The sequence below is a fragment of the Ascidia mentula genome, chromosome 2 (genome assembly GCF_947561715.1).
Source record: "Ascidia mentula chromosome 2, kaAscMent1.1, whole genome shotgun sequence".
In the NCBI taxonomy this organism is placed as follows: Eukaryota; Metazoa; Chordata; class Ascidiacea; order Phlebobranchia; family Ascidiidae; genus Ascidia; species Ascidia mentula.
In genome coordinates, this window is record NC_138567.1 from 1,198,048 (window position 1) to 1,224,567 (window position 26,520).

At 37.0% G+C, this 26,520-nt stretch overlaps 3 protein-coding genes and 1 pseudogene across 6 annotated transcripts in view; 2 read left to right on the forward strand and 2 right to left on the reverse strand.

The window, feature by feature from the left end:
* LOC145889842 (uncharacterized) overlaps positions 1–26,520 on the reverse strand; it is a 137,927-nt gene that overhangs the window by 23,437 nt on the left and 87,970 nt on the right. The window contains exon 15 of one of the 4 annotated variants that reach the window (XM_082980883.1): positions 20,349–21,828. The exons of 1 other annotated variant lie outside the window; for it this stretch is intronic. In XM_082980883.1, the coding sequence (XP_082837009.1) occupies positions 21,068–21,828 (761 nt within the window). In that variant the 3' untranslated portion in view covers positions 20,349–21,067. Of the gene's footprint in view, positions 1–20,348; positions 21,829–26,520 lie in introns of those variants that run through there. 2 more of the 4 variants (XM_082980880.1, XM_082980881.1) reach the window with 2 other exon arrangements.
* Positions 172–11,690, reverse strand: LOC145889061 (uncharacterized). The gene is made up of 11 exons (XM_082979942.1): positions 11,673–11,690; positions 11,430–11,599; positions 10,510–11,372; positions 9,735–9,893; positions 9,184–9,297; positions 7,791–7,907; positions 6,426–6,536; positions 6,225–6,335; positions 5,876–5,962; positions 4,401–4,511; positions 172–1,155 (listed from the first exon to the last, which is right to left on the reverse strand). The coding sequence occupies exons 1-11, from the start codon at positions 11,688–11,690 to the stop codon at positions 404–406; spliced, it is 2,613 nt and encodes an 870-aa protein (XP_082836068.1). The 3' UTR covers positions 172–403.
* On the forward strand, positions 14,274–20,417 carry LOC145889848 (spermatogenesis-defective protein 39 homolog). The gene is made up of 15 exons (XM_082980892.1): positions 14,274–14,330; positions 14,732–14,850; positions 15,273–15,398; positions 15,478–15,531; positions 16,085–16,233; positions 16,532–16,746; positions 16,912–17,063; positions 17,127–17,262; positions 18,233–18,446; positions 18,816–19,041; positions 19,169–19,266; positions 19,329–19,452; positions 19,517–19,606; positions 19,796–19,903; positions 20,299–20,417. Exons 4-15 carry the CDS (start codon positions 15,493–15,495, stop codon positions 20,317–20,319), a joined length of 1,572 nt encoding a protein of 523 aa, XP_082837018.1. The 5' UTR covers positions 14,274–14,330; positions 14,732–14,850; positions 15,273–15,398; positions 15,478–15,492; the 3' UTR covers positions 20,320–20,417.
* LOC145888842 (uncharacterized) lies at positions 23,388–25,012 on the forward strand (annotated as a pseudogene).

Sequence of the window (26,520 nt, forward strand, 5' to 3'; positions counted from 1 at the left end):
TTTTCATGACACCGTTCTAATACTTTCTTACCGTATCCACTCTCAAACTGATTATAGAGCAACTGCTTCCTGTACAACTTTTAATACAAATGGCTTTAAAATCACTTCTTTGTCCTCAACAACCTTGTTCTTCATTAAAAAACTTGTCTGAAATCTACTTTTATTGCATTCACAATTAAATATTGACATGGTGAAAAACAACAACCAACATTATTTACAAACACAACATTTTTCTACGATACTCAAGGTTTTGATTTCAATCCAATACATTTTGCATCAAAAGTTTCCACAGTACATTTTATGGAAAACATTTACACATAATTATTACTGCTGTTTCATGCTTATTGACCAATCCAGAAACCACAATTGTTATGCAGTTGTGACGTCATAATGCCTATTGCTGTTACATTTCTAAAACTCGTTGCAAATTGTTTTCACTTTTTTCAATGAACTCCTTTCTTCTCTCTTCAGTTATGTCTGTTGCCATTCTGGAAGCTTGGATTGCTTTTATATAAAAATCCACGCTTTCATTCAGTCGATTTGTTTCCTCGCAAACAAAACCAAGGTCGTTTAACAAATATCCGAACACTTCATGCTTTGCTGAGTTTTCACCAAACTGTTTCCTCATCATTTCAATTCCAAGTTTAATTGTTGATTCCATCGACGAATAATCTCCGATTGAATCTTGACTACATCCAATGCTGTTCAAACTCCACACTCCATTTACACATTTTATTCCTTCTTCCACGTTTTTAATATTTTGTATTTTGAGTCTCATCGTTTCCATCAGTGGGATCACATGATCACAAATTATTTGTTTGTTTTCAAGTTTTTGATTCGAATCCGATGTTTTCATCAAATCTTCGCATGTCAGATACAAACCCCCAACACAATCCCTCACACCTTTCGCCCCTCTCACGTCATCGTGATGCCTTGAATAAAATTCACCTCCAAGTTCGTAAAATAAAATCGATTCCAAACATTTTCCCTCTTCTCTCTTTTTATCTCCAGTTGTTTTCAAATCTTCTGCAGTTGCCCCAAGACCTTCAAGTGACCTTGAAAGTTGGTTTCTTGTTTCATTTGCTTCAGGATATTTTTTGTGTTTCAACAAATTCACGTAAATTTTTATCAGGGAATTTGAATCGATGTTTTTATCTGAAACAAAATATAAATTGATTTTTGATTGAAATAAACCCGACATCTTGCTTATCCGTACCCTGACGTTCATTTCAAAGTGTAAATTCTCGCGGAAAATGTGTTGGTGGCGCTAAAGAGCACCAACAGATAATTTTTTATAAATGGGGATTTTTAGGCTTTGCAAAAAAAAAGAAAAAATTTATGCATTTTATTTGTGACTTTTGTTACTCCAAAATGAAACAAAAATATGTCACTGCACAGAAAACTAATTTGTGTATATCGCCCAATTAAACTTGACAATTTGTTTTACTGATGCCTGTACTTTTAACGTTTCAACTGACCAAAGAGACGCTGGTCGACAAAACTTCAAACGGACTGAACTCTGCCGTTGCTTCTGGGATTTCGATGTTTTTTTTTGCAAGATACATAGATTGACACAAAATTTATGAAAATAAAAAAATTTGTCAATTAACAGATATTAATGTGCATTGCCATAAATCAGCTATAACTTCTCTTACAGCGATACATAACTTGTGCGCGATTTTGTGGGGAATATATGTTTTAACGACCGAATAATTATTATGACCGTACAAAAAAAATCAATGTTTTACTTGTAACTTTAGCACAGTGTACGCGGGGAAAACAATTCTTCTACTATTACAAAGCTTACACAAATACCTTTACAAGTAACGGCAGACTTATGTGCGTTTAAAGTTTTGTCGACCAGCGTCTCTTTGGTTGTAACTGATGCCTTTTCAAAACAGTGGTTATAAAATTGGAATTTTTCACCAAGTGAATCAGAATGACTTAATTACCACCCAGTTCTCATTACCTTTAGGTACAAAAAATTATTCAACATAACCACCAGAGGGATGTTAGTTGACAAAAAAAAATCGCCAGATGACAAAAGTTTGAACGCGGGTTACTCGGCCGCCTTACGAGGTAGCGACCTCCTTTTTCCACACAAAAATAGATCACAGGCTGAACTTTGCAACAAAAAAAAATCTGATAAGTCGGCGAGCCGAGTGATCGGAATCAGCGAGGCTCAAGATCGGGCGGCGGGCAGAGAGATCGGGGTGTGCGAGGCTCAAGATCGGGCGGCGTGTCTTCTGATCGGCATAAATTGACGAAGCTACGACATACATTGTTACGAAACAAGCTATGGAGAAGCCGATTATTCAGAACTGGTTGAATGTTTGTACCCAGCCGAAGGTAAGAACTCTTTTTCGAGCATTGTTTATTGTTAATATTTGTAAATTTAATTTCGTTTACTTTATTTTGCAGCCTACAAGAGTGGAGAAGTATGGCCTTGGAGTATCTGGGAAGCAGACAATGTGGCGGGTTCCCGTCAAAAGCAGCCGGAAACGGTTGCTGTATATTTCCGACAGCAATGCTCGGAAATACGTTTCGCCTTATGAGGTAAAACATCTAATTCTTTTTCTGTTGATTTTGCAGCTTTAAGCATCCCTGGTGGTACCATCTCATACCAACTTTCTACCGCTTCTGCTGACACACGCGAAAAGGACTGTCCAATCTCGGAAGGTGGTGGTTAAGGCTATCCAGGATTTCCCCGAATTAAATGCGGGAACAAAGATGAAACCGAGCCCACTATCGGCGAGTACAAATGTTTTCACCAAGAAAACTATTCAATTAACAACAATATTTTTAACTAGAAATTCATTGAACGGACGGAACCGGTGAAATCAAACCAACATTTCTTGATGTTGTTCAGGAAAGGGCGCTCAAATATGGGGAGGAGGAGGAGTACTGGATTCCAACCAACAAGACCTGCGGTCGTCCACCAAACTGCGCACAAGACCACAACGGAAAGTGACGGAAGCATCGGAGTCCGGATGGATGGTTGTAACAAGAAGAGGAGGAGGGGGTCGGGGTACTCGAGCAGCGAGGAGTTCCAGACCAGCCCAACACCCGAGGACACCGAGATGACCATCCAAACACCTGATGACGCCGAGAATACCATCACCCCGCTGAAGAAGTGCACAAAGAGGAAGAAGAGTCCCAGCGCGAGGAAGACAGACTCGCCATCGCCATTGATGAAGTGCGCACGAAGGGCAATTACAGCCTCCAAGAACACCGACTCCACATCCAAGAAGTCTAGCGAGAGATCGAGGAGGGAAAGCACCGATGATGAGAAGGTCGTGTCGCCATCGAGAGAGTACGAGAGTTTCGAAGGAGAAACCCCGCCCCACTTTCGAAGTGCGCAAAAGGATAAGCTCGAGGTAACCTAACAGTAGACATGTTTGTGTCAGCATTATCCACGTACACTTCATTTGACCCTCGCACACCCTCTTCATGGCATGTATTGATAAAGCATTTTTTTTCCGAAGACATGTCTAAAAAAACGGAATAACAAAATTCGAAAACTAAAATACTTCTGGGCAAATCATGAAGGACAAATAAAATGTTGTCTCGATTTGTTTGGCGACTGTAATGTTGATGGCAAAACCGAAAACAATATTAATGGTGAAGTAATAACTGACGAAATCTTTGAACATCAATCCAATGTTGAGCGTAGTCTTGTCGACATAAATTCCCCCTGTGTAAGCGACGAGGGTGAAGTAGGTGAAGACAACGTGGATAATGCTGATGTTAGTGTTGCGAATCGCGAGTTTCACGCGGCCAAAGTTTTATTAACTGGGAATTTTTCTGTTACCTTTCACGGGGAGCGCAAAACGTTGGAAAATATAGGGGGGTATGGTTAATATTCTTCAAATTTGAGAAGGTGCGCGTTTTTTCTCGCGAACAAGTTTAATATTTTTAGATAGTATGGACGCCAAAGAATATCTGCCCTTAAGGATTTCAGCGGGAATCGATCTTTACTTATGGTTATGACATAGCAAACATTTCATATTCATATTTGAATATTAATGTAATTTTTTTTTAAAGTTCAGCCAGTGATCTATTTTTGTGTGGAAAAAGTAAGTCGCTACCTCGTAAGGCGGCCGAGTAACCCGCGTTTGAACTTTTGTCAACTGGATTTTTTTTTTTCAACTAACATCCCTCTGGTCCATGACCCTATGTTGTTCACCTACAGATTAGAAACCAGGATTGTTTGTTCAATTATTTTTAATGTTGGATAAAACTTTGCTTTACAATAAACTATTTCCACTGTTTTGCAAAGGTTTTAAAGAACATTAAAGTTATTTTCCGAATCATGATTTATGAATAATACCAAAGTCAGCAATTAACTTTCTGAATATAAAAGTTTAGCTTGGTAAATAACACAACCCACATTAAGTTACCTGTTTGTTGCATTGTTTCCTGTATTGCATTTTTTGTTTCTCCACTTGGTGGACGACTGTATGTTTCGTCATGAGAAGTAGTTGGACGCTCCTCAGTGCTTTGAATTTGTTCTGCAATAAAATAAAATGTATCAGGTGACATTAAAAATGATTTGCAACACACATTTTCTGAAATTCTTAATGGTTACATTCAAATCAACAAGGGTGTTTATGCCTTGGTTGTACTTGGTACCAGTGCACTCAATTGTGTTTGTGTAAGTGTGTAGAAACAACACTCTATAAATGCAAGTTATAACAAAGGTCTATACTGGTTAATTGGATGTCTTTAACTGTTGCTCTCTGTATCTCAGCTTGAACAACATCACCAGATGTACTCAGAATAACTTTCCTTTTTTTTGACTTAAAATCATTACTTATTTTAACAATAAGTAATGACACAAAATTTTCACAACTAATGAAGAATCTTTCATATTTGAAAAAAAAAACAGCAAACGCATGGACAAGAGTTGAAAAAGTAGAGTTTGCCTACAGGCATGTTTTAATCCAAGGGGCAGTCTATGCTATTGAATCTTGATTAAGTTTACTAAAATTGTGCTTCAATGTTTGTAAAATTATTCGGGATAAGACACTTATTTTAAGAAATTTGTATTACAACTAACTCTGCCATTTTTTCTGCTCTGATATATGTAATATTTATGCTTCCTAAAATGGGGGAATGCCCTTTCTCTGAATGACTTAAAAAGTAAAAAGTGCCAAGGTGGTGAACGGTGTTACAGAGCTGGGTGGAAATATCACAACAATGTTTTACTGCAGGATTCTGACCAAATGAATTTGATTGTGTGTTGCAAATACTAGAAAGTTCCATCAAGATTTTGGGAAATTAACATTTGGACCACCAAGTATTTCAGTCTATATTAATGCATTAGCATGGGGCTTTTTTTTTAATACTACAAGATGTATAACAGAGCAACCTAAAAGTTGATACTTACAAGTATTTTTGCCATCAAAGCCATCTTGTAGTAATAACTAATGTTTGATTGTACAAATAGACAGCCAAAAGGTAAAAAGCAAATTAGTACAATACAACTATATACATACATTGTCGACAACCAACAGTCATAAACAAGAAATGTGGATAATTTATATAATTATGGTACCTTTCAGCCCCTTCTACCAATAAACACCCACATGCTTACGGCACTTATGACTAAAGCATATCAATATTATATTGCAGAAGTTCACAGATCATTCTATGTCAAATCATCCAATTGCCCAAACCCTTACTGATGAAGCATGAAATGTGTTAGTATACCAGTATGTGTAAGAAAAATATGAGCTTGGCTTATAAGTTCTGGTGTGTTTTTAAATTTTGGTGCCAAATTGTTTGTCATGTTTTAAAAGAGGAGTTTAGCAAATAACAGGTAGTTACTATGTTACAAACTAGTACAGTAATAAATGCACAATATAACTTGTACCAGTATGTGCAATTCGTGCATGTTGTGGTGATGAGTTGTCTGACAGCGATAACGATGACAAAACTTCCTCTGGAGTTGTTCTGCTTTCTATGTTTAAAACAAAAATGTTTTGGCATTGTTCGTTCAAATTATCATGAAATTTGCTGTCACAGCTTGGACAGAAAGACAAACAAACACATAATCTGCAAATACCTCCGACTTCCTCTGGTATTAACAAAAGCAATAACTTACAAATATATTTTTACAATAACGCAAAATTACAAAAGCACGTCGTTTTAAAGTTGTTAGATAACAAACGAAAATACACAGTGATGTGCTTGTGATGCAAACATGACCGACATCAAGTTACCTGTTTGTTGCATTGTTTCCTGCGTTGCATTTTCTGTTTCTCCACTTGGTGGACAACTGTATGTTTCCTCATGAAAAGTAGTTGGACGCTCCTCAAAATGTTGAATTTGCTCTGCAAAAAAATAAAATGCATCAGGTGACATCAAAAATGATTAAAACTCGTCATAAAAATAATTATCCAGATATATTTTTTCAATATTACCTGCTTCACGCTCAGATACCACTTGACCTTGGGTGGATACAGAAGTTGTTTGAGTAGGAGTAACATCAAGTGCTTGGGATCGGTTTCCTGCATCAGAGTTCGGATTGGAGTCTGTGATCAAAATAGTTGAAAGATTGATAGATTTTACACTTTGCAGTATCTGGCCTATATCTTTACTACATTTCTGCTGTAACAATACTAATGATCCGCTATTGTTATCTGCAAAAGTCCATAAATTGAATTACTATAATAAATTAATTAAGCCTAACATATCGGTCACGCTAATTTTGCAACATTCACATCGATCTTACTAGTTTTCTTTTTTAGAAGATTGGACGATTGTCCTATTCACATGTAGTTGCCAATTTTTTTTGCCGTACATGCTGGTGGCAAAAGTGGTTGGAAGATGTTTGTGCCAATATAAGTCGTTTAATTTCAAACAGCAAACAATTATTTGGAGAGAAATTTTTATTTCGAGTCTCCATCAAACAACAGTATTTAACTGGAACGGTTAGGTAGCGTTGAAAACTTAATGGCATCATCGTTCGGGATCCCCACCCAAATAAATTTGTCTGTTTAAACAACGGAATAAACGCAACTACAGTAAATTATAGGACAAAATCCATGCAAAAGCCACCCAACACTTGCTTTAACGTTCGGCGAATAAGCGCGTTAAACTTACCATTGTTTCCAAACATGGAGCATTGTTACCGATCACGTGTCATTGTTACGAAACAAGTACCATTTTTTGTTCAATCGAACGTTAAAAGAGACATAGCACCCAACAACATTCAAGGTTTTTAATTGTTTTGTTGTTATTTCAACTTGTATTCTAAACTTATGTAAGTACAAGAATCCTGTAATCGAAATAAGCCTGGTCTTTCTCATGCGGCAGTTACCAGATACGACATTTTTGAGACAAACACGACAATTTTTCTCAAGATGTTCGACACACAATAAACTATCGACGCCCTGGATAGGATACTTAATAGATTCATTTTTCTTTAATATCCAATTGCATTTCTTTTTTGCTTTTTTACCCTGAATAATGTCCAACATTGTCCAACATCAAATGCTCCCGGGGGTCAAAAAATGGGTATAAACCTTGCTAATCAGCATACATGTCAAACAAATCGCACTGTTTTGTTATTGGTACTGTATTGTTACAGCTTGCCATATACTGTTTATGCCAATTTAACAGGGTATTACACAAAATATTTGGTTGAAACCAAACTGTTAAAATCTTGTGCATCCAAGTTTAAAACCCTGAAAACCTTTTCTAAAACCTCTACTGATCTGGATACTTCAGTCTCTCATTGAATTATCTTCAACAAATTCATACAACAACCATGTTGTAATCCTAACCTTCCACAAGTTGCGGTTCCTGAAGATTGAGATGGCCTTCAGAACTTAACCCAGAAATTGATGGACGTTGAATGACATCATCAGGACGTGGTTCGTTGTGGAGGGATGAACGATCTTCTGTGATGTTAAAATGTGTCAATGAATAAGTGTCGGAGCTTTAACAGAAAATAAATAAACAAGTACCAAGAATGAAATATTTGATTGTCTTATTTTGATACTTTTCTGGAAAGTATGTATATACAGGAAAGATTTAGTTTTGAAAATAATTTTGAAATCTAGGACACTGAGAACACAACTGTGTTCATCATCAGTGCTTTTTCTTGCTGACTAGAAAGAATAATTGTCTGTGCCCACCAACCGGTTGACAGATGCAATATACCTTTTTGTCAAGAACTGTGTGGTTTGCCTTTTTACAAAAATAATTACTGTGGCTTTTGACCCAATAAGGTCCACTAATAGTTCTGCATTAGAATATACACAGCAAGGATCTGAGGAGCCTACAGGAGAACCTTAGGTCCTATTGGATTGCAAAAAATGCCAGTCTGGAGAATATGGCAGTTCTGAAAAAATTGTGGGCGTGCAGAACTAAATCTTTCTGCATGGAAATGTGCACGACCCCCAAGCCCACATGCAACATAAACGATAAAACACCTTTGGTACTTTAGTTAAAGACATTAGCATGCCAAAAAATTTCCATGTGCTGCGAAAAAATTGGAGTGCAAAAAAAAAGGTGAAAAAAACTCACACACATGCAGCTGCCATACCCTGCAGACTGGCTAAGGGGGCCAAAGCAACTTTACTATGATGCTATGACGTTATTGCATAGAGAAGGGTTGGGGCCAACACTGAATTGCAGATTGGAGGTTTTTGTGATTTATTTTCCACAAAACCAGCCTACATTTTTGCAGCCTTATGAGGCGACGAAATGCCCCCTGGGGATGCTTTAAGCAACTATCCTGCATGTAATTTGGACCTGGCCGAGTGCAAAAACATAAAATGGCAAATTAAAGTTTACTTCTGTGATTACATTTCCTCGAACAATTTAAAGCTATTTTAACATTTTGACAACACCCAGCACCAAATAACCAGCTGATTAAAGAGGTAAACAGCATGCGCGTCCATGCTCATTCAACCCAAAATTTGACCTTACTGCATCACCGATTGTTTTGTTATGTACTGCCTATCTATGACAGAGGATGGGCATTACCTGCATAGCAGGCATTAACAAAACATTCAAATGTTGTACAGCCTCAACATAACAATACAAAACTATGACATGTTGTATCTGACCACAGCTTCACTAACTGTTTGACCTCGAGTTTGGTTGGAGTGCTGTCCCATCAGATGCTTTATCTAATGGTAAACTTAAAACTATACAAGTTTCCAATATTACCTGCTTTCTGCTTACATAAAACTTGACCTTGAGTGGAATCAGTGGATGAATGAGTTAGGGTGACATCACCAAGTGCTTGGGATCGGTTCCCTGCATCAGAGTTTGGATTGGAATCTGTGACCAAAATACAAACTTATTTACCTTTCAGGGTCCAGATTTTTCACCAGGCTATAAATATTGCATCCTGAAATTGTTGTTAAAGGAACAACATTATTACTTTAGTGTGGTGCAGGTTAAAAAATGTACAGATTTTGGTGATACATGTATAGTGATTTTTGCTGTATTTTGTTCAGTGTTATGTACACTCCTTGGACCCAAAAACGGCATTCCATTATCCACAAATATCACCCACCAATCCCATAATTGTGTAGGAAAAATACTACTTTTCGGGAGAATCTTGAGAATTTCCCTCCTAGCTTAATGTGCCTCCCTAGTTAAGATGCAATGATTCAAAGAAAGCCTTTCTTTCAAATTCTCCACTAATATGGATACTTTGGTCTCACAATAATCATGTTTAACAAACTCATGCAACAACCGTGTTGAAGGTCTACCTTCCAAAAGTTGCTGTTCCTGGCTACTAAGATGACCTTCAGAACCTAACCCAGAACTTGATGGACGTTGAATGACGTCATCAGGAAGTGGTTGGTTGTGGGAGGATGACCGATCTTCTCTGATGCCATCATGTGTCGATGTACGGGTATCGACGGTAACTGTGTAAAAAAGTAAAAAATAAAATGTAGGAATGTACATGTCTGACAGATACTTTATTCTTTTCTGGCAAAAAGTTCCACAAAGACTTACTTCTCACTTATCGACTAAAAACATCAATTTCAAACGACGAAACAGGGATGACAAACAAAAGTTTTGTTGTTTTAAAAGCCCAAATTTCAGCAATATAACGCGTACAAATGCGCCTAATGTTAGTCAAGTTAACAAATAATTAGTTACACCGATGGTCAGTTCATGTCTACGGTTGCCTGCACTCATCTCACTCTGAGCAAGACCGCTAAAAATTCAACAATTTGATCACAATCGTCATTGCAATACGATTATGACGTAATATTAGTTCAGTTTGTAGTGTTTCAAATAAGGAAGAAACAGCGTTTTGCACAAATTTAATGAATCTATAATCAAGTTTTGAATTTCTAAAGCACTACCAACTACCCCTGTAGCGCAAGGGCCTTAAAAAAGCACGAACACCAAAGACCACACGACAAATTGTGTAAAAATGCGCTCAATTGGCAATCATGACTTGAGGTGGCTTTGACAGTTAAAAATCATAGTTCATCAATCTTAAGTGACAATTTGTAAACTATCGAAACCTACCCGAAAATCTTTGGTTTCGTGTAGAATAGCAATCAAGTGGAACCAATCGATCAAGGTTGATAGGAAAGGGATCTTTGATGTCCATCTGTCTGACAACATCTTCCACTTGTTGCTCGATCACTTCTGCACTTTGTTGGTCGAGAAGTTGCTGCAATCTCTCACAGATTTCGATCATCGTTGGTCGTTTAGATGAATCTTGATCCCAACACTGCTTCATCAGTTGCTCGAGGTTTTCAACGATTACTCTGTCGCTGTAATTGAGATGTGGCTTTATATATTGCTTTATTATGGAACAATCTGGTCTTGTTCCTTCCTTGATGGAATCCAGTAAAGCTTTACGGTTGCGGGTCGGATATGGGAATGCACGCACGACAACGGTAAACACCATCACACCGAAAGCGTAAACATCAAGTTCTTTTGTGGGTTTCATGTTGAGGTCTCTTAGTTTTTCAGGAGCCGTGTACATCGCAGTGTATTGAGGTCTTTCCTTCTTGCTTCTTGCCGAAGAACCCACAGTCATTGAGCCTGTGGTTGTTGCGAGTTCAGCACTTCCAAAGTCGCATAGTTTAAGGAGCATAGCTCTGGTAAGCAACCCATTATCTGGCTTGACGTCTCCGTGAACCATTCTCTTCTGAGGTAAACCGTGACAAGCTTTGAGACCTTTTGCAGCATGGAGTAAAATGCGGACACGTAAGGGAAATCCCAATGAAATTGAATGATTCAGTAATAACTGAAGCAAGTTTCCACATTCGCAGAACTCCATGACGATCCCGATGGCAAAGGGCCATTTGGTCCAACCGTAGACACGAACTATGTTTTCATGATCTCCTAGTTTGTGCAGGTTTTCCACTTCCTCCCAGAATCTGCATAAGAGTTGCTTCTAAAATTCACAACCACAGGGTAAAATAGGCCGCACTTACATTTGTTTAAACATTTCCTCGTCTTGAGGTCCACCAGCTTGGATGACTTTGACTGCAACAAATCGTTTCAAACGAATATGATATCCAATCAAGACATCTCCGAATCCACCAGTTCCAGCAATAAAGTTGACTGGATCGCATCGAATGTCCCCAGCGTTGATTGAACTGTACTGTATCAAAACAGACAGAAAGATCACACAGATATTTCGTTGCAGAAATCTAAAAAATCCCAGCCTGAAATACCTTCTCTTTGGACGACATTGAGGCTGTTTCCTTCAGGTGCCTGTTATCTATTTGCAGTATTTACTGTAGCCTGTAGACGAGTTGACTCGTTTCATAGCAAGCTAATAACAATGCTTTGGTACCACCTCAGCTACGCAACTTCCGCTAAACTATCTATGCACCAAAAAGTGTGAATTTTCCCTTTGTTTCAATTTGCGCAACGTGTAGGCGATGAAATTTTCCCACTTCAAGGAACTGCAGTTATTTCGCTCAATGACTCTTATATCCAATCACACAGTTATAATGAGACCATTCTTGTGTTTCCTTGTTGTGCCATCCGGGTTTGCTCGTCATAAGTTCAACTCTTATTTGGTATCTTTATTTGTGACTAAATAGAGGAACATGTGCTATTAAACTAAACTGCGTTCATGAGCTTATGTTTATGTTATAATTTTAAATGTGTAGTTTCTACCTGTGTCACGCACAACAAGTAGAGTTGGAAGAAAAGTGGATTCTGAAAGAAAACCTCAAATATTGCCACATTTTTTTAATAAAAGGATTTAAAAATTACCCAAAGAATCCTAAGTTTAATTTTATTCAAATTTTTGTAGTCTGTATGTGGCAAGAATAACTGGTCTTTTACCGGAATAAGTTTTGGTGTCCTCAAACACCAGATTATGTTTGCAGTTGTCGAGTTTGTTTAAAGAACTGCAGTTGCTCCAGGATTTGAATCGACGACGCAAGGATTGCCCGGTACTTTTCGCGATTGCATGATTGACATTTAGTTTTGAGTGTCCTGGTAGTTATTCGTAAATTGAAAGTATTTAAAATTCAAGCAATACCAAATGTTTGAGATTTGGTTGGGTGTTTGCCATAAAGACGACGTCTGAAATAAGATTAAAATACCAACGTGGCGAGTACGTCACAGTGGCAAAGTCACAAACTACCCGTGACGTCACATTGCTGTAGGTGTTGCGGTGATTTTGAATGAATTCGTTAGGCTGCTTCCATAACTGAAACTAAGTCTGCTATGCGTGTTCTTACTGTATAGGTTACTACTGACTCCGTAAGTAAACTTTTGTTAATTGAGACATGTTGCCTTAGTAACTGTGAGCAAGATGGAAATAATTACAACACGTTGCTAATTTCCAAGAGCGCGTGCGTTGGTTAGAACGTGAGAAGAAATCACGGAATTCATTGAGTAACTGCAGTCCTACTTCTTAGCGTCAGAGTAAATTGTAAACGAGTAACATGTATTTATAACAAGTTGCGATGAAAAATGTCTGTCGTCGAGCCGGATGCCAGAAGATTACGAGAGTTCTGCATGAAAACCTCCGTTTTGCACGGTGATCCACCATATCTATAATCATCAGAATATTCGTTCGATCTCGACCCACAAGTTGAACAAATGGCGATTCCTCCTGATACAAGAGATAGAGCTCCACCAACCCAACCCAGGAACAAACTTTCACCGTAAATCCACCTGCGAACCAATGACAGAAACGTTTGATTTTCGCCGGTTGCAATTTTGTTGATTAACTGAGGAATTTGATTTAAGTCAGAGGCCTTCAAGAAATACATCAATCTTTACATCCTAAATAAACTAGTATCAACTTGCATCCATAAAGTTATGTGTGATAGGAATTATATTTCCCCCAGTAGAAACATAAACTCTACAAACGAATTCACAAAGTAGGACACTTGAATGTAGTGACGTCATAAACTAGTTTGAGTACCACCTGGGGTCGCACGAGAATCGCGTCAAAAGTCTAAGATTGCTTTCAAATTTCCAATCAATGAAAGGACTTCGCCTTCATTATTCGACTCTCGTGCGACACCAAGCGGCAAACTTATATGCAAATGAGTGCTGAAAGCGTGCGCTGATCATATTAAATTTAATTTCGGATAGATTTTTTTGTAAAAACATTTTCCAATCTATGTTTCAAAGGTCAAAGTTTCTACCATCGTCACCATGAAGTAACTCATCCTAAATCACATTCTGAATCTCCAAACTCTTCCTACTGCAGAAGTTCTTCTTCCGCATATAAAAAAATTGCCTCAGTCAAATGATACGCACAGTTTAAAGTTTTTTATGTGTTGTTTGCAGATTGTAGTGTTGCAATACACTAAATATCATCGTCAATAAATGTGTGTTTCACTTTAAGACAGATGTCAAAACATTTTCTTAAATACTGGAAAAATATTTATGATTATTTCCACATTCTTCGATTGTTCAGCGTCAGAGTGTTTAATGCGTGTAACCATAGAATTATAAAACTTCCTGTGGTTAACAAATATATTTTGATACGATTATCCTTTATGTGACATGTTTGATTTCTATCAAAAGGAAGTATCAAATTGGGAAATACCCTCCACATGCTTAATTTTTGATAATGAGCATTGTAATTTTGAAAGTGACGTAACAAACCAATCAGTGATGAATAAACAACATTTTTTACAATGGATCAAGCACAGAAGCACAATCAAAATTATTTTCTGTTATTTTTCTGTAAATTTTCGTTTTTCTTGCAAGCTTGGGCTACGCTTAAGCGTAAATCTTCATTTTTATTGCAGGCTTGGCAAACTTGCGAAGAATACTTATTTGCAATAATTTAAGGGTGCGACATGCTTTATATTCACCCAGCTAGGAATACCAGTTGTGCACTTATCCAGCCAGAGGTATAAATTACGTACACTTTACAATCATTGTTCATTTGCTACATCATGAAGTGTGGTCCGTGAAAATACTAACTGCGTTACACTGGTCTGTAGTGCAAATTAGGATGGAGAACTTTGCCCATGACACATGTAGAAAACCCAGATCCTCAGGATTCTATGTAACATACAAATATGTAACATAAACTTGCTTTTCAACTGTTTGTCATTAACTAAAAAAAACTCGATTAGTTGTTTGAATTTGATGTGTTGGTCAACTATTCACAAGAAAATCTTTGCTCAACTTGCTACCTGATGAGTATACAGTCCTACACTTCATTGTTTAATCGTATATACTTGTTTTATTGTCAATTATTTGACACAGTTCTAACCGATACTCGTACATCGACACATTATGACATCAGAAAAATTTGGTCATCCTTTCACAACGAACCACATCCTGATGATGTCATTCAACGTCCATCAATTTCTGGGTTCGATTCTGAAGGTCATCTCAATCGCCAGGAACCACAAGTTTTGGAAGGTTAGGATTACAGCATGATTGTTGTATGAGTTTGTGGTATATGCTGAATAGTAAAGCTTTAATCAGTCGCATTCACCTGATATAGTTAATGATTATCAGTCGCATTCACCTGATATAGTTAATGATTCTGTAAGCATGATTGCTGTAAAATGAATACAGTTCGTGCAAAGCTATTCCCAGATTAGTTTAGTGCCACTGCAGGTTATAAATGGTGGTAACCCATTGCATTATTGTCACAGCTGCTCTGTAGTAAGGATATGGGCCAGATACTGCACTACGCGAACACTGTCAATATTTCAACCTGTGTCAAACCAAATTATCAATGTTGTTATTTCAACAACAATTCCAGCATTCACTGATCATATGCAGAGTAACCTGTTGGAAAACCTGAACCCTGAAAGTTTACTATTTTTGTATTTTAGTCAAAGAATCCAATCCAAACTCTGATGCAGAAAACCGATCTTCTGCACTTGGTGATGTCACCCTAACTCAAACAACCTCTGATTCCACTCAAGGACAAGGTCAAGTGGTTTCTGAACTTCAAGCAGGTAATATTGGAAACATGCATTTGGTGAAGTATAAGTTTAACATTTAATTACTAATGCCAAAAACCTTACTACACAATAGATCAAGGGTCGTCCGATGTTACAGCAGCACAACATAATTGGAGACACTTGTGAGGTTGGGTTTGTATAATTGCAAGGTTGTGGAGAATTTATGGATAGTTATTTATAATACCCGATACGCATACGAATATGTGATAAGCTTTGAAGTCTTGTGTCTTTTAGTGGTGTTTAGAGTTTCAGTTTGTGTAGAGGATATACATACTTTGAAACATAGGCATTGACTCAGCAAATTGTTTACAAACAATCGTATACTACCCGGGTTTCGAAACGATATTGGCACATCAGAGATTTAGGCCTACAAACATTACAGATAAATTCCCTGTTACTTTCTGTGTTAAATTAATTTCATTATTTGTGGAAAATAGTGCAAAGTAAACTAAATTTTTTTTTGATCATGGCTTCAGTTTGTTGGCAGGTAATTAAGTTTAAAACATGGATGAGTGCATTCGTTGCACAAACAAATGCTAATTTGTAATAGTGTAGTTTGCATTAACACAGAAAATGAAAATAAAAGTTTGAGAACTTCCCAATATTAATATACAGTAGTACTATAGGACTAACGCACAGGACATTATTGGATGTACATAAAATTTTGTGTTTTATTCAAGCCAACAGTTCCCCAGCAAGTTGACTCAGCTGTATACTGCAGTGGAACCTCATTAAAACGATTCAACTTCGCTGATGATGATGAAAATGAAGACATCATTGAAAAAATTCAATTTGTTGGTTCAACAGCAACACTTGTCAATAAAAGGTAAAATGCAATTGTTTCAAACTTTGTCTAAGAGAGAGCTTTTGATGTAATGATACCCAAGATTGAAAAGTTTGCAATTTTGTACTAGTTTTTTTTTAGGCAAGCTTTGATTGCACAGACAAACTGTCATTTTGTATATTTTATTAAATTAGCTAATTTTTTTTGCATGGATTGCAGAATCGTAAAGATACTGTTATTTTTCCAATCAGATTGCACCTACGTTTTTATATGATATTGGACTTGGAGAAGGTATTTTCTTATTAAAATTGATTGTTGCCAAGCCCAAGTATTTTTACATTTGTTATTTTTGTAGAAATCAAGCAAGTGTTTACTGTCATGGTAAAAAGAGTTATGTTCCTAAGGCAACTCCACCACGAGCCATGTCGGCCAGATCTCATCGGCCATCGATGCCAAAAAAACAACAATTTCAACCTTCATCTGCAACGTTACCTCCTGCCACAAAAAGTGAATCAGTAAAATCCAACAATGTTCAACAAACCATGACCATCACAGAAGGTAGGAATCCATGGTCGCAATAACCACAAGATGGCAGAAAATATTCAAAAACTTTATTTGACAAATTGTTGAATCTGGAAAACAGAGCTGCAAGTACATTATAATGTTATATCAGTATATAGTTAAGTCAATATTTTATAAAACATCATCATTTTTTATCTCAAGCTGTTTCCAACTATGACAGAAAAGCTGTTCTATCTGCAACAAACATGGCTCAGCTTGAAACAGAAATCAACTCTCTTCGATGCCAACTTGTGCAAGCAAAGCGAGATAGAGCTGCAGCTCCTTCAGTGACCAACACTTTGCGTCATTTATTGGTGGGTAAAACTGCAAAGCCTACCCAGCAGTACCAAGTTTAAACCATTATTGTTTGTAATCAGATTGGCAACCCCTATGTACTTGAACTATACAAGTCGAAAGATGAAAAAACTAAGCTCTTGGACAGTGCAATTCATCCACAAGATGGCAATGCAATTGTTGCAGTAACTCTTTTTATGCGAGACACACTTAAACGAGGTAAACTTTAGATAAATTATGTCTGGAAATGTTCAACTTCATATATTTATCTACCAATAAGGGAAACAGATTCTGATTACTTAAAATAATAAACAGCTTACAATTGAGGGCCACTTATATTAAGTTTTAACTTAATTTTAATTTAATAATCTGATCTTCTGGCACATTGAAAAGGTATATAACTTTATTAACTGACGTTTCGCCTGTTATCCAACAAGGCTTCCTTATGCCTGGCAACAACAGAAACAATATATGTAGTTTTAACATCATTACACGTATTGTGGTGACGATTATATATGGTGGCTATCTTGAATATATGGTGTATACATATTTGTAGACATACTGACCAAGGAACGATGAATGTTTTACTTATACTAAATAATTATCAACATACAAAATAAAACAGATTTTGAGGACTGTAAACTTAACTTAATATAATACAAGGCAACTTACATAATATATACCGTATAGATATTGTAGTGATGTTCCCAGTTCCAAATTATCCGGCCCGGCCGGATCCGGATAGTTATTAATCACATCCGGCCAGATAATTTGGATCCGGCAGTTTGTTAACACCGATTCGTGTATTAAGGCAAAAATGTTTGATTGCCAAATAGAATGATATGTTAAGGTTAGCTTATCATGAGTGGAACAAATAAACGTGGGCATTTATTAATATGGTATAACACGTCACGAAAAATTTTAATAACAAATAACAGCAAAATCCTACGTCGGCGAGTATAACAGACTGGGTCCCAAAAACGAGTAATTTGCGAAATGTTTGTCCGCTTTTAGGACAAAAATGCTTTCCCAACTATCCAGCAAAATTAAGTGTATTATCCGGCCGGGTCCGGGTATTTAAAATTGGTCAATATCCGTCCGGGTTCCCGAATCCGGCGCAACACATCACTAAGATATTGTATTGACAATTATTTGGTGGCTGACAAGAAAATATGTTACATGTTTGTAGATATATTTAGCAAAGAACTGATGAGCCGTGTAGTGGCAGTGGATCATTATTGTGCTTATCTGCGAGAAGCTGGTGAAGTTGATGAACTACACGAAACATTAAGTGCCCTTGGTCGAACTGAAGAAGCTGCAATGTTGAAATATAAACAATGTCTTGCATCGACTGCCACAACCACTCCTGAAATTAGATCATCGGGGTTGAAAGACTGCATTAAGTGAGTTCCTTGCGAACAGAAAGTTTCAATAAATGGGCCCATAACATAACCCAGATATTGGTAAACTCTTTCCCAAATGCCAAATCTGACCAACTTGTTCTTTCAAATATCTTGCCAGGGGTTCAAATAAACGAGTGTCACTCATGAATGCTGTTTAGATTGCAGTAAAATGTATGTCATTTTAGTGCACATGACACTTTATACTCACATAGACCATTGGCCTGTCAAGTTTGCTAGAATTTTTAGTTAATGATTTTATTTGTTACTTAATTGAGTGAAATAATGCATAAATTATCCTTTGGGTTTTTAAAAACTCATGTTTAACCCACTGTTATCATGTGAAAGCGACAAACAAACTTCTTTTTTCACATATTATTTTGATGCTGACATTCGTCTTGCGAATGAAACCAGTGCAATATTTGAACAAATCGCGATGATGGAACGACAATCAGCTGTGGAGGATGCTGACAGTGCTGCTGAGAAAACTGGTCAAGTCATGGTGTTTAAAAGCCACCCTCGTAAAGAAGCAATTATCCACAAACCAGTGTTGGACACTTTGTTTTATTGTTGTGATTATCATTGGGGAGAGGCAGAGGTAAATGTAAAAATAATATTAAAATGCTTGGATAAGTTTTATGTTGATGTTTATCTTATTATTATCTGTTGTTTGTTGCATATTTATACCTCTGCACAAAAACCCAGAAATTCTTTTAATTTTTCAGGGTCTTTTAAGTAGTCCCACTTCAATTCGCAATCAACATAAAATCAGTGAAAGGCAGTTTATGTTTACGACAATTGCAGCTTTGTTCAGAATGAGAAGGCAAAGTATTTCTGTTACACACACATTTCTAATGTTTGTTTAAACTAATTACAATTTTGCAGATGGCGTGATATAGAAACTTTGTTGACAGTTCCACGTTCATTGTTTCGGAGTGCAAGACTGCAAGCTGTTATTGGTTTTGATCGAGTGGTCGACGTTCTGAGTAAAAATCACGCTCCAGATGATGTCTGTTAGGTTTTTTACATTGTATTTTGCAACCTGTTCATATTCTTCCATGTTTTGTTTAAAGGCTCTTGCAAAATATTGTGCTGAAATTGAAACATCTGATAAAAGATTGGAAATGGCGATGAAACTGAAATGCTACAAAGTTGTAATTGATGTAAGGTTTTGTCAGCTAACATATCGGTCATTAGGTTTCAGTGCCATTGCATTGAGCCTTAGCTGCTTGTGACGGACTGTAAACTATTTATCTAAAAATATATATTATTACATATTATGTATTTTTACAACTGTCACACTACAGTGGATTTGAATTGAGGTAAATTATAAAGTTGAGCTTTTTGTACAGACCCTTGTTTATCAACGTGATCGACAGCAGTTGATGTTGTATCTTGATAAAATCCCGCAAGCTAACCAACATATGAGGCATTATTTGTCAAATCAGTTAAGATCACAGGTGAGTTCCCATAACATAGGGTTGCCAGGCAACCAGATGTCCTGAGTTTCGTTGTTAAAATCTGTGATTGTGGGAAATGACAAAAAGTGCCTAAATGTCCAGAATTTAAAGATAAGACCCATAATAGCCTGTAAATTAACATAAGGTTCCCTAGTTTAAATCACTACCATGCTGCTGTCAAATAAGTTTTAATTGAAAAATAAAACATACCGTAGTAACCCCAAGATTACACTAATCCACAAACAACACCAGTCAAAGCTTGTAAGGTCTCATCAGTGCAGCTGTTGACAGTTACACTGCAGCTCTCTAATATTATGGCTTTTTTTGCCCTTATAACACCAGTCAGGTTTTTGTTTGATAGTTTTATTACCGTTAAGTATTTTGTTATTTTTCAGGAGATCAAATGGAAAAACTGATATTGTTACAAAGTTATCTCTAATCTGTCGGTTTCATCCACATCCAAGTTGACTTTTAACAGCATTTTGAACTTTACTCGATAACATTATGTGTGCAGTGCTTTACATTAAGTGATCTATAATATTACTAAACCTTGCTTTGACAACAAAATATCTGAATGTATATCGTGGTTATGTGTGTAAATTACCTGCAATGCAAATTTACCCTAAATGTTTATGTGCAAGAATTCAAATTTTGTTTGTATTAAAACTGCTGAAGCTTTCACAACTAAACAGAATCCTAAGTTTTTTAAAGCATTTAACTTTGTCCAGCAAAAAACACCGGTTATAAATTTTAACCTAAAAATAACACAGATCTTACACATTTATTACCTTTCCATGACACCGTTCCAATACTTTCTTTAGAGCAACTGCTTTCTGCACAACTTTTGATACAAATGGCTTCAAAATCACTTTTTTGTTCTCAACAACCTTGTTCTTCACCATAAAACTTGTCTGAAATCTACTTTTATTGCATTCACAATTAAATATTGACATGGTGAAAAACAACAACCAATATTATTTACAAAAACAACATTTTTGTACGATACTCAAAGTTTGATTTTAAACCAATACATTTTAATTCAAAGTTTCCACAGTACATTTTGTAGAAAAACATTTACTCATAATTATTACTGCTGCTTTATGCTTACTGACCAAACCAGAAGCCACAACTTTTAATTGTTTTGCAGTTGTGATGTCATAATGCCTACTGTTGTAACAATTCTGTAACTTTTCGCAAATTGTTTTCACTATTTTCAATGAACTCTTTTCTTTCCTCTTCAGTTATGTCTGTTGTCATTCTGTAAGCTTGGATTGCTTTTTGATAAAAATCCATGCTTTCATTCAGTCGATTTGTTTTCCCGCAAACAACACCAAGGTTGTTTAACAAAAGTCCGAACACATGATGCTTTGCTGAGTTTTCACCAAACTGTTTCCTCATCATTTCAAGTCCAAGTTTAATTGTTGATTCACTCGAAGAATAATCTCCGATTGAACGTTGACTCCATTCAATCCCAAGCAAACACCACAATTGACATAGACACCTAAACTCTTCTTCCACGTTTTGAATATTTTGTATTTTGAGTCTCATCGTTTCCATCAGTGGGATCACATAATCACGAATTATTCGTTTGTTTTTAAGTTTTTGAACAAAATCCGATGTTTTCATCAAATCTTTGCATGTCAGACTCAAACCCTCAACACAATCCTTTACACCTTCCACCCCTCTCACGTCATCGTGATGCCTTGAATAAAATTCACCTCCAAGTTCGTACAATAAAATCGATTCCAAACATTTTCCCTCTTTTCTTTTTTTTTGTCCATTTGTTTTCAAATCTTCTGCAGTTGCCCCAAGACCTTCAAATGACCTTGAAAGTTGGTTTCTTGTTTCATTTGCTTCAGAATATTTTTCGGTCTTCAACAAAACCAGGTAAGTTTCAACAAATAATTTTCGATCAACGTTTTCATCTAAAACAAAATAGAAATCAATTTTCTATCGGGTAATTGCTGTTGTGCGTTTTAAGACGGTGCCACATCAGGTAGACACTTAACCACCTCATGGACGGGCGAAACGGGACTTCCCCGTTTCATGCGTGGCTACTCAACATTAGTTTTCACGAAGACTTTGCAATATTATAACTCTAATATTTAGTTTGTGTATGCAAAAACGTTGTTACACACTAAGAGCATATTGTTTTTTGGTAGATTTGCCTAAAGACCAAGAATTTTGATACTTAGGACGTGTGTAGCATTGCCAAAGCAGGTGGTGAACGAAACAAACGTTTTGTTGATTGAATATGTTTTGCTTGTTTTTAAAATACCTCTATACAATGCCTTTATAACTATTTTAGTTCAGAAAGAATAATATTTCCAACAAACATGTCTGAAATGCTATTTTAACCATATCACGAAATCCGGGGAAGTCCCGTTTCGCCCGTCCGTGAGGTGGTTTAAGTGTCAACCGCCACATCAAGGGCTAGATTTTGCCCACTTGAGATATCCAGTTTTAAATTAAAATAAACGCGCATCTTGCTTTTTCGCTCACTTTTATTTGAAAGTGAAAGTGTCAAGTTTTACAGAAATGCTTGGTTGGCAGCTAATTTTTTTTGAATGGGGAATTTTTTTCGTAAAATTTTATTCGAGGCTTACATTACACTGCACAAAGTGGCGTTTTTATGCCTTGGTTCTATTTAGTACAGCATAAAACTTTGTTATTCGTTGTTATGATCAAAATTAGTCTCCGAAAAAATGGTTTAGCCACACCCCTAGGGCCATTTGCCCCCCTGGTTACTCAGTATTTTTGTAAGAAAAGCAACAAAAAATGGAACTGGATTTTGCAGAAAAATGAATCGTTCAACTACCCACTCATTTGCATTTTTTGTAAGTTCCAACTCTTCTCTATGTAATGGCATCAAATTTAGTTGCTGAAAAAGTGTCAAAGCCCTCCCCCCAGGGCTGTTTATACCCCCCTGTTGGTCATATGATCTTCCAGGAGGCCCAACAAGTCCTTGCTCTGTACAGTCTCATCCAGGAGCAAAATTTTTTTTTAAACTTTGAAGAATTTTAGGTCCCTATGTAAGTCACAAGACCCATCAACGGTCATTGGGAAACAAGCGGAACAGTCGCTATAGATGCATTACAGCTGAGGGCTTTGAAAACAGGATTTCTCCAATTTAATACCCATATAGGTCCTTTAATTCAATGGCCAGCCCATGCTCTTGAATCTTCAAAGAATACAGTTCAAATTGTACTTAGTGTTGGTGATCGAACGCAACACTTACACGGGCGCGTGTAATTAATTGTGCCTCAGGAATTATACGCCTTCTATGTCTGCCAGCGCCCTGTGTTTCTTTAGTTGTTCTTGGTGTTCTCTGTGTGCGGTCTTACTTTTGTATTTCTTTTACAGGTGTTATTGTTTGTCACTCGAAGTTCAACTTTATTAAAACCTGGATTCCGTTTACCAATAAAATCCCTCTAAAGGTTTTGACAATTTAATAAAGTTGATTAAAGTAGCGTTCGGAAAAAAAATGGAACAGCACATACCCCGACCGAAGGATTTAACTGCTGATCCGAATGCACCCGATGCAGACAATGTTTTTAAATTTTGGCTTCGTACCGTTGTGGATTACCTTGCCTCATTAGAAGACTTCAAAGCTGAAGGCTTACCGGCAATTAACAAAGCTCGTGTCATACGGAGTTTTCTTTCGCCTGATATTTACCCGTACGGGGAGGAAAATGACAGTTACGATTCCATCGTAACTACGTTAAAGGAACTTTATGAAAAAAAAATGTAAACAGTCTCTCATGAGGCGATATTTTTTTTACATTTTGTTTAACGGGCCGGAGAAACCACTTGTGATTAATTCAAAGCCGAAGTTTGCAGCTCTAATTTCGGCCAAAGTACGGCCCCCTAGGCTTTTCCAATTTCTTCAGCCAAATTACAAGCCGATTGCATCTCCTTCCCGCTCACACTGCCAGGAAGACATCGATTTTATTGGTGGGAAAATTAAGCGTCCGTTGGACGAGGACATCAATGAGCCCGCGCGCTCTCCGTGGAGGTCGCAGGTACTTGTCGTAAAGAACAAAAACAAACGACGGTTGGTTATTGACTACTCCCAGACCGTAAATCGTTGTACTCTACTTGACGCATACCCTCTACCCAAAATCGAGGAAATAGTGCGGAAAGTTTCTCGAGACAAGTTTTACAGTTCTTTGGACCTGCGCTCCGCTTATCATCAAGTACCTATTTTGGACAAGGAAAAACCTTTCACTGCTTTTGAAGCGATGGGGAAATTGTACCAGTACAAACGTTTGCCGTTGGGTGTTACGAATGGCGTATCAGCTTTTCAAAGAGTGATGGACGACTTCATTCAAAGAAACAATTTGCAAAACGGTAATTGATTGTTTGTCGACACTCTTTTGTCTTTTTGGTTTTCCGCAATATATCCATAGCGACCGGGGGATGTCCTTCATTAGCAAAGATGTTAGGGAATTCTTAACTGCTCGTGGTATCGCAGCAAGTTGTTCCACACCCTATCACCCCCAAGGTAATTCTCAATGTGAACGAGCGAATCAAACTGTGTGGAAAACAATTAGGCTTCTCCTTAAAACACAAGACTTGACGGAAGAAAATTGGGAAAGAGTTCTTCCAGAGGCATTGCACGCCATACGCTCACTACTTTGCACGGCAACTAATCAAACACCGCATGAGAGACTGTTTACATTTTCACGACGGGCGATGTCTGGGACGTCAATGCCTTCATGGCTTTTAAATCAAGGAACTGTGTTGCTGCGTCGTTTCGTACGCAATAAAGAAGAACCCGTTTGCGATGCTGTGGAGTTGTTATCTGCAAACCCCACGTATGCTCGTGTCCGATACGCAAATGGCCGGGAAAGCACAGTGTCAACCTCTGATCTGGCCCCTTATCCAGTCGCAGAAACACCGATACACGAAAGCTTTGAAGAAGATGAACCTGCAAGTCCGCAACAGAGATCGAATGATGGCGATGAAGTAGATAGTGGCGAAGATTACATACAAGAACTAAACGAGGAACCTTCCCATCACGAAGAAACTGCGTCAACGCCGCCTGGTCCCAGGCGTTCTACCCGTGAACGCAAACCTCCACAGAGGTTCGGAGATTGGACCACATGAAATTGAACTTATTATTTCCCTTGTGTCTTATGTGTGCTATAGCCTAGTTGTAAACAAAAATTGGTGGGGGTGATTGTGGTGATCGAACGCAACACTTACACGGGCGCGTGTAGTTAATTGTGCCTCAGGAATTATACGCCTTCTATGTCTGCCAGCGCCCTGTGTTTCTTTAGTTGTTCTTGGTGTTCTCTGTGTGCGGTCTTACTTTTGTATTTCTTTTACAGGTGTTATTGTTTGTTACTCGAAGTTCAACTTTATTAAAACCTGGATTCCGTTTATCAATAAAATCCCTCTAAAGGTTTTGACACTTATTTTGTAAAAACATTGGAGATAAGACTCTGATGAACACACAATTTAAATTAACAAATTGGTATTTCAATACATGCCATTTTCTTCTGCACTTGTCATGCCAACTGCTATGTGAAAAGAGAAAACGTTATGCATGATATGTTGTGAATATACCAGGGTTAATGGTCATGTGTTTTTATGATGTAAAATTACAAGAGCTACCAAAACATACAGTGATGCGAACAGCTTGAAATCATAGATAGTTGTCAAGAAGTTGCCCGGAAAAGGTGGAGTTATTTATATATTATGAGCAATACACATTATTCATGGTTTTTTGAAATGTTGTTCAGTACTGACAGTTGTTCATGAAGCATTCTGGTCAATTGTGTTTAAAACATAGGTGATATATATTTTGCATTTTGTGTGTGTATTTGTTTCAGACTGTAAAGCGTGGAATATGGAAATAATATCTTGCATTAATTTTTCCAAGTTGAAATTTTTGCAAATTTTTTTGTTTTAACAGACTACAATTTTTCCGGGATGATTCGATGTATCAGTGCAAAACCTGATGTATTATGATCAGCAATGTAAAATGTTATTGTTCTTGGGGTGATGTCATCTAAGAAATCAGAGTGATTTCATGCCAAATCACCAAATTTGAATCACATTTCTAACCTGACCTTTTCAAATTTAATAAAATTTACACAGCAGCTTTATAATGATAAAATAACTAAAAGTTCCAAATTTTACAAAAACAACCAAGTACTTTTCAGATATCGCACTTTGAAATTGCCACAAGATGGCGATAGATTTTTTGTTTTTTTGCTAATATCTTAGCAATTTCTTGATGGATTTCTACAATGTTGGGTTTATTTTTAAGGTAAAAGCAAGGCCTAACAGATCATACTTGTGACTTACAGATTTAGCCAACAAAATTTTATTTACAATGGAGAAAACAAAACTTAGTTTACATTAAAGTAAACAAAATTGTATTGTTAACCTTTGACGGTTCATAGCATAAATATATCACCTCAAAAATAAAAAAATTAAATAAATGGTAATTTTTTTAAACATTGCCTGTATGTCTGCACTTGCGTTTCTTATTATTCACATGCAATGAAAAACTGCTATTTTCATTGAAAATCTTTCCAACCCAACATATTTATATGAGCAGCATAGTAGAGCATATAAGATTAATATATTACCTGGTAACAAAAGTT

Excerpts from the sequence above, each read along its gene's own strand:
- LOC145889848 (XM_082980892.1), top strand. The coding sequence starts at position 15,493 with ATGTTACAGCAGCACAACATAATTGGAGACACTTGTGAG. Across the intron at positions 19,267-19,328 it reads GCTTTGTTCAGAATGAGAAG|ATGGCGTGATATAGAAACTT; the intron begins GCAAAGTATTTC and ends ACAATTTTGCAG. Across the intron at positions 19,607-19,795 it reads GCTACAAAGTTGTAATTGAT|ACCCTTGTTTATCAACGTGA; the intron begins GTAAGGTTTTGT and ends CTTTTTGTACAG.
- LOC145889061 (XM_082979942.1), bottom strand. Across the intron at positions 9,894-10,509 it reads ACGAAACCAAAGATTTTCGG|TTACCGTCGATACCCGTACA; the intron begins GTAGGTTTCGAT and ends TTTTTTACACAG. Across the intron at positions 6,537-7,790 it reads GGAACCGCAACTTGTGGAAG|ACTCCAATCCGAACTCTGAT; the intron begins GTTAGGATTACA and ends TTTTGATCACAG.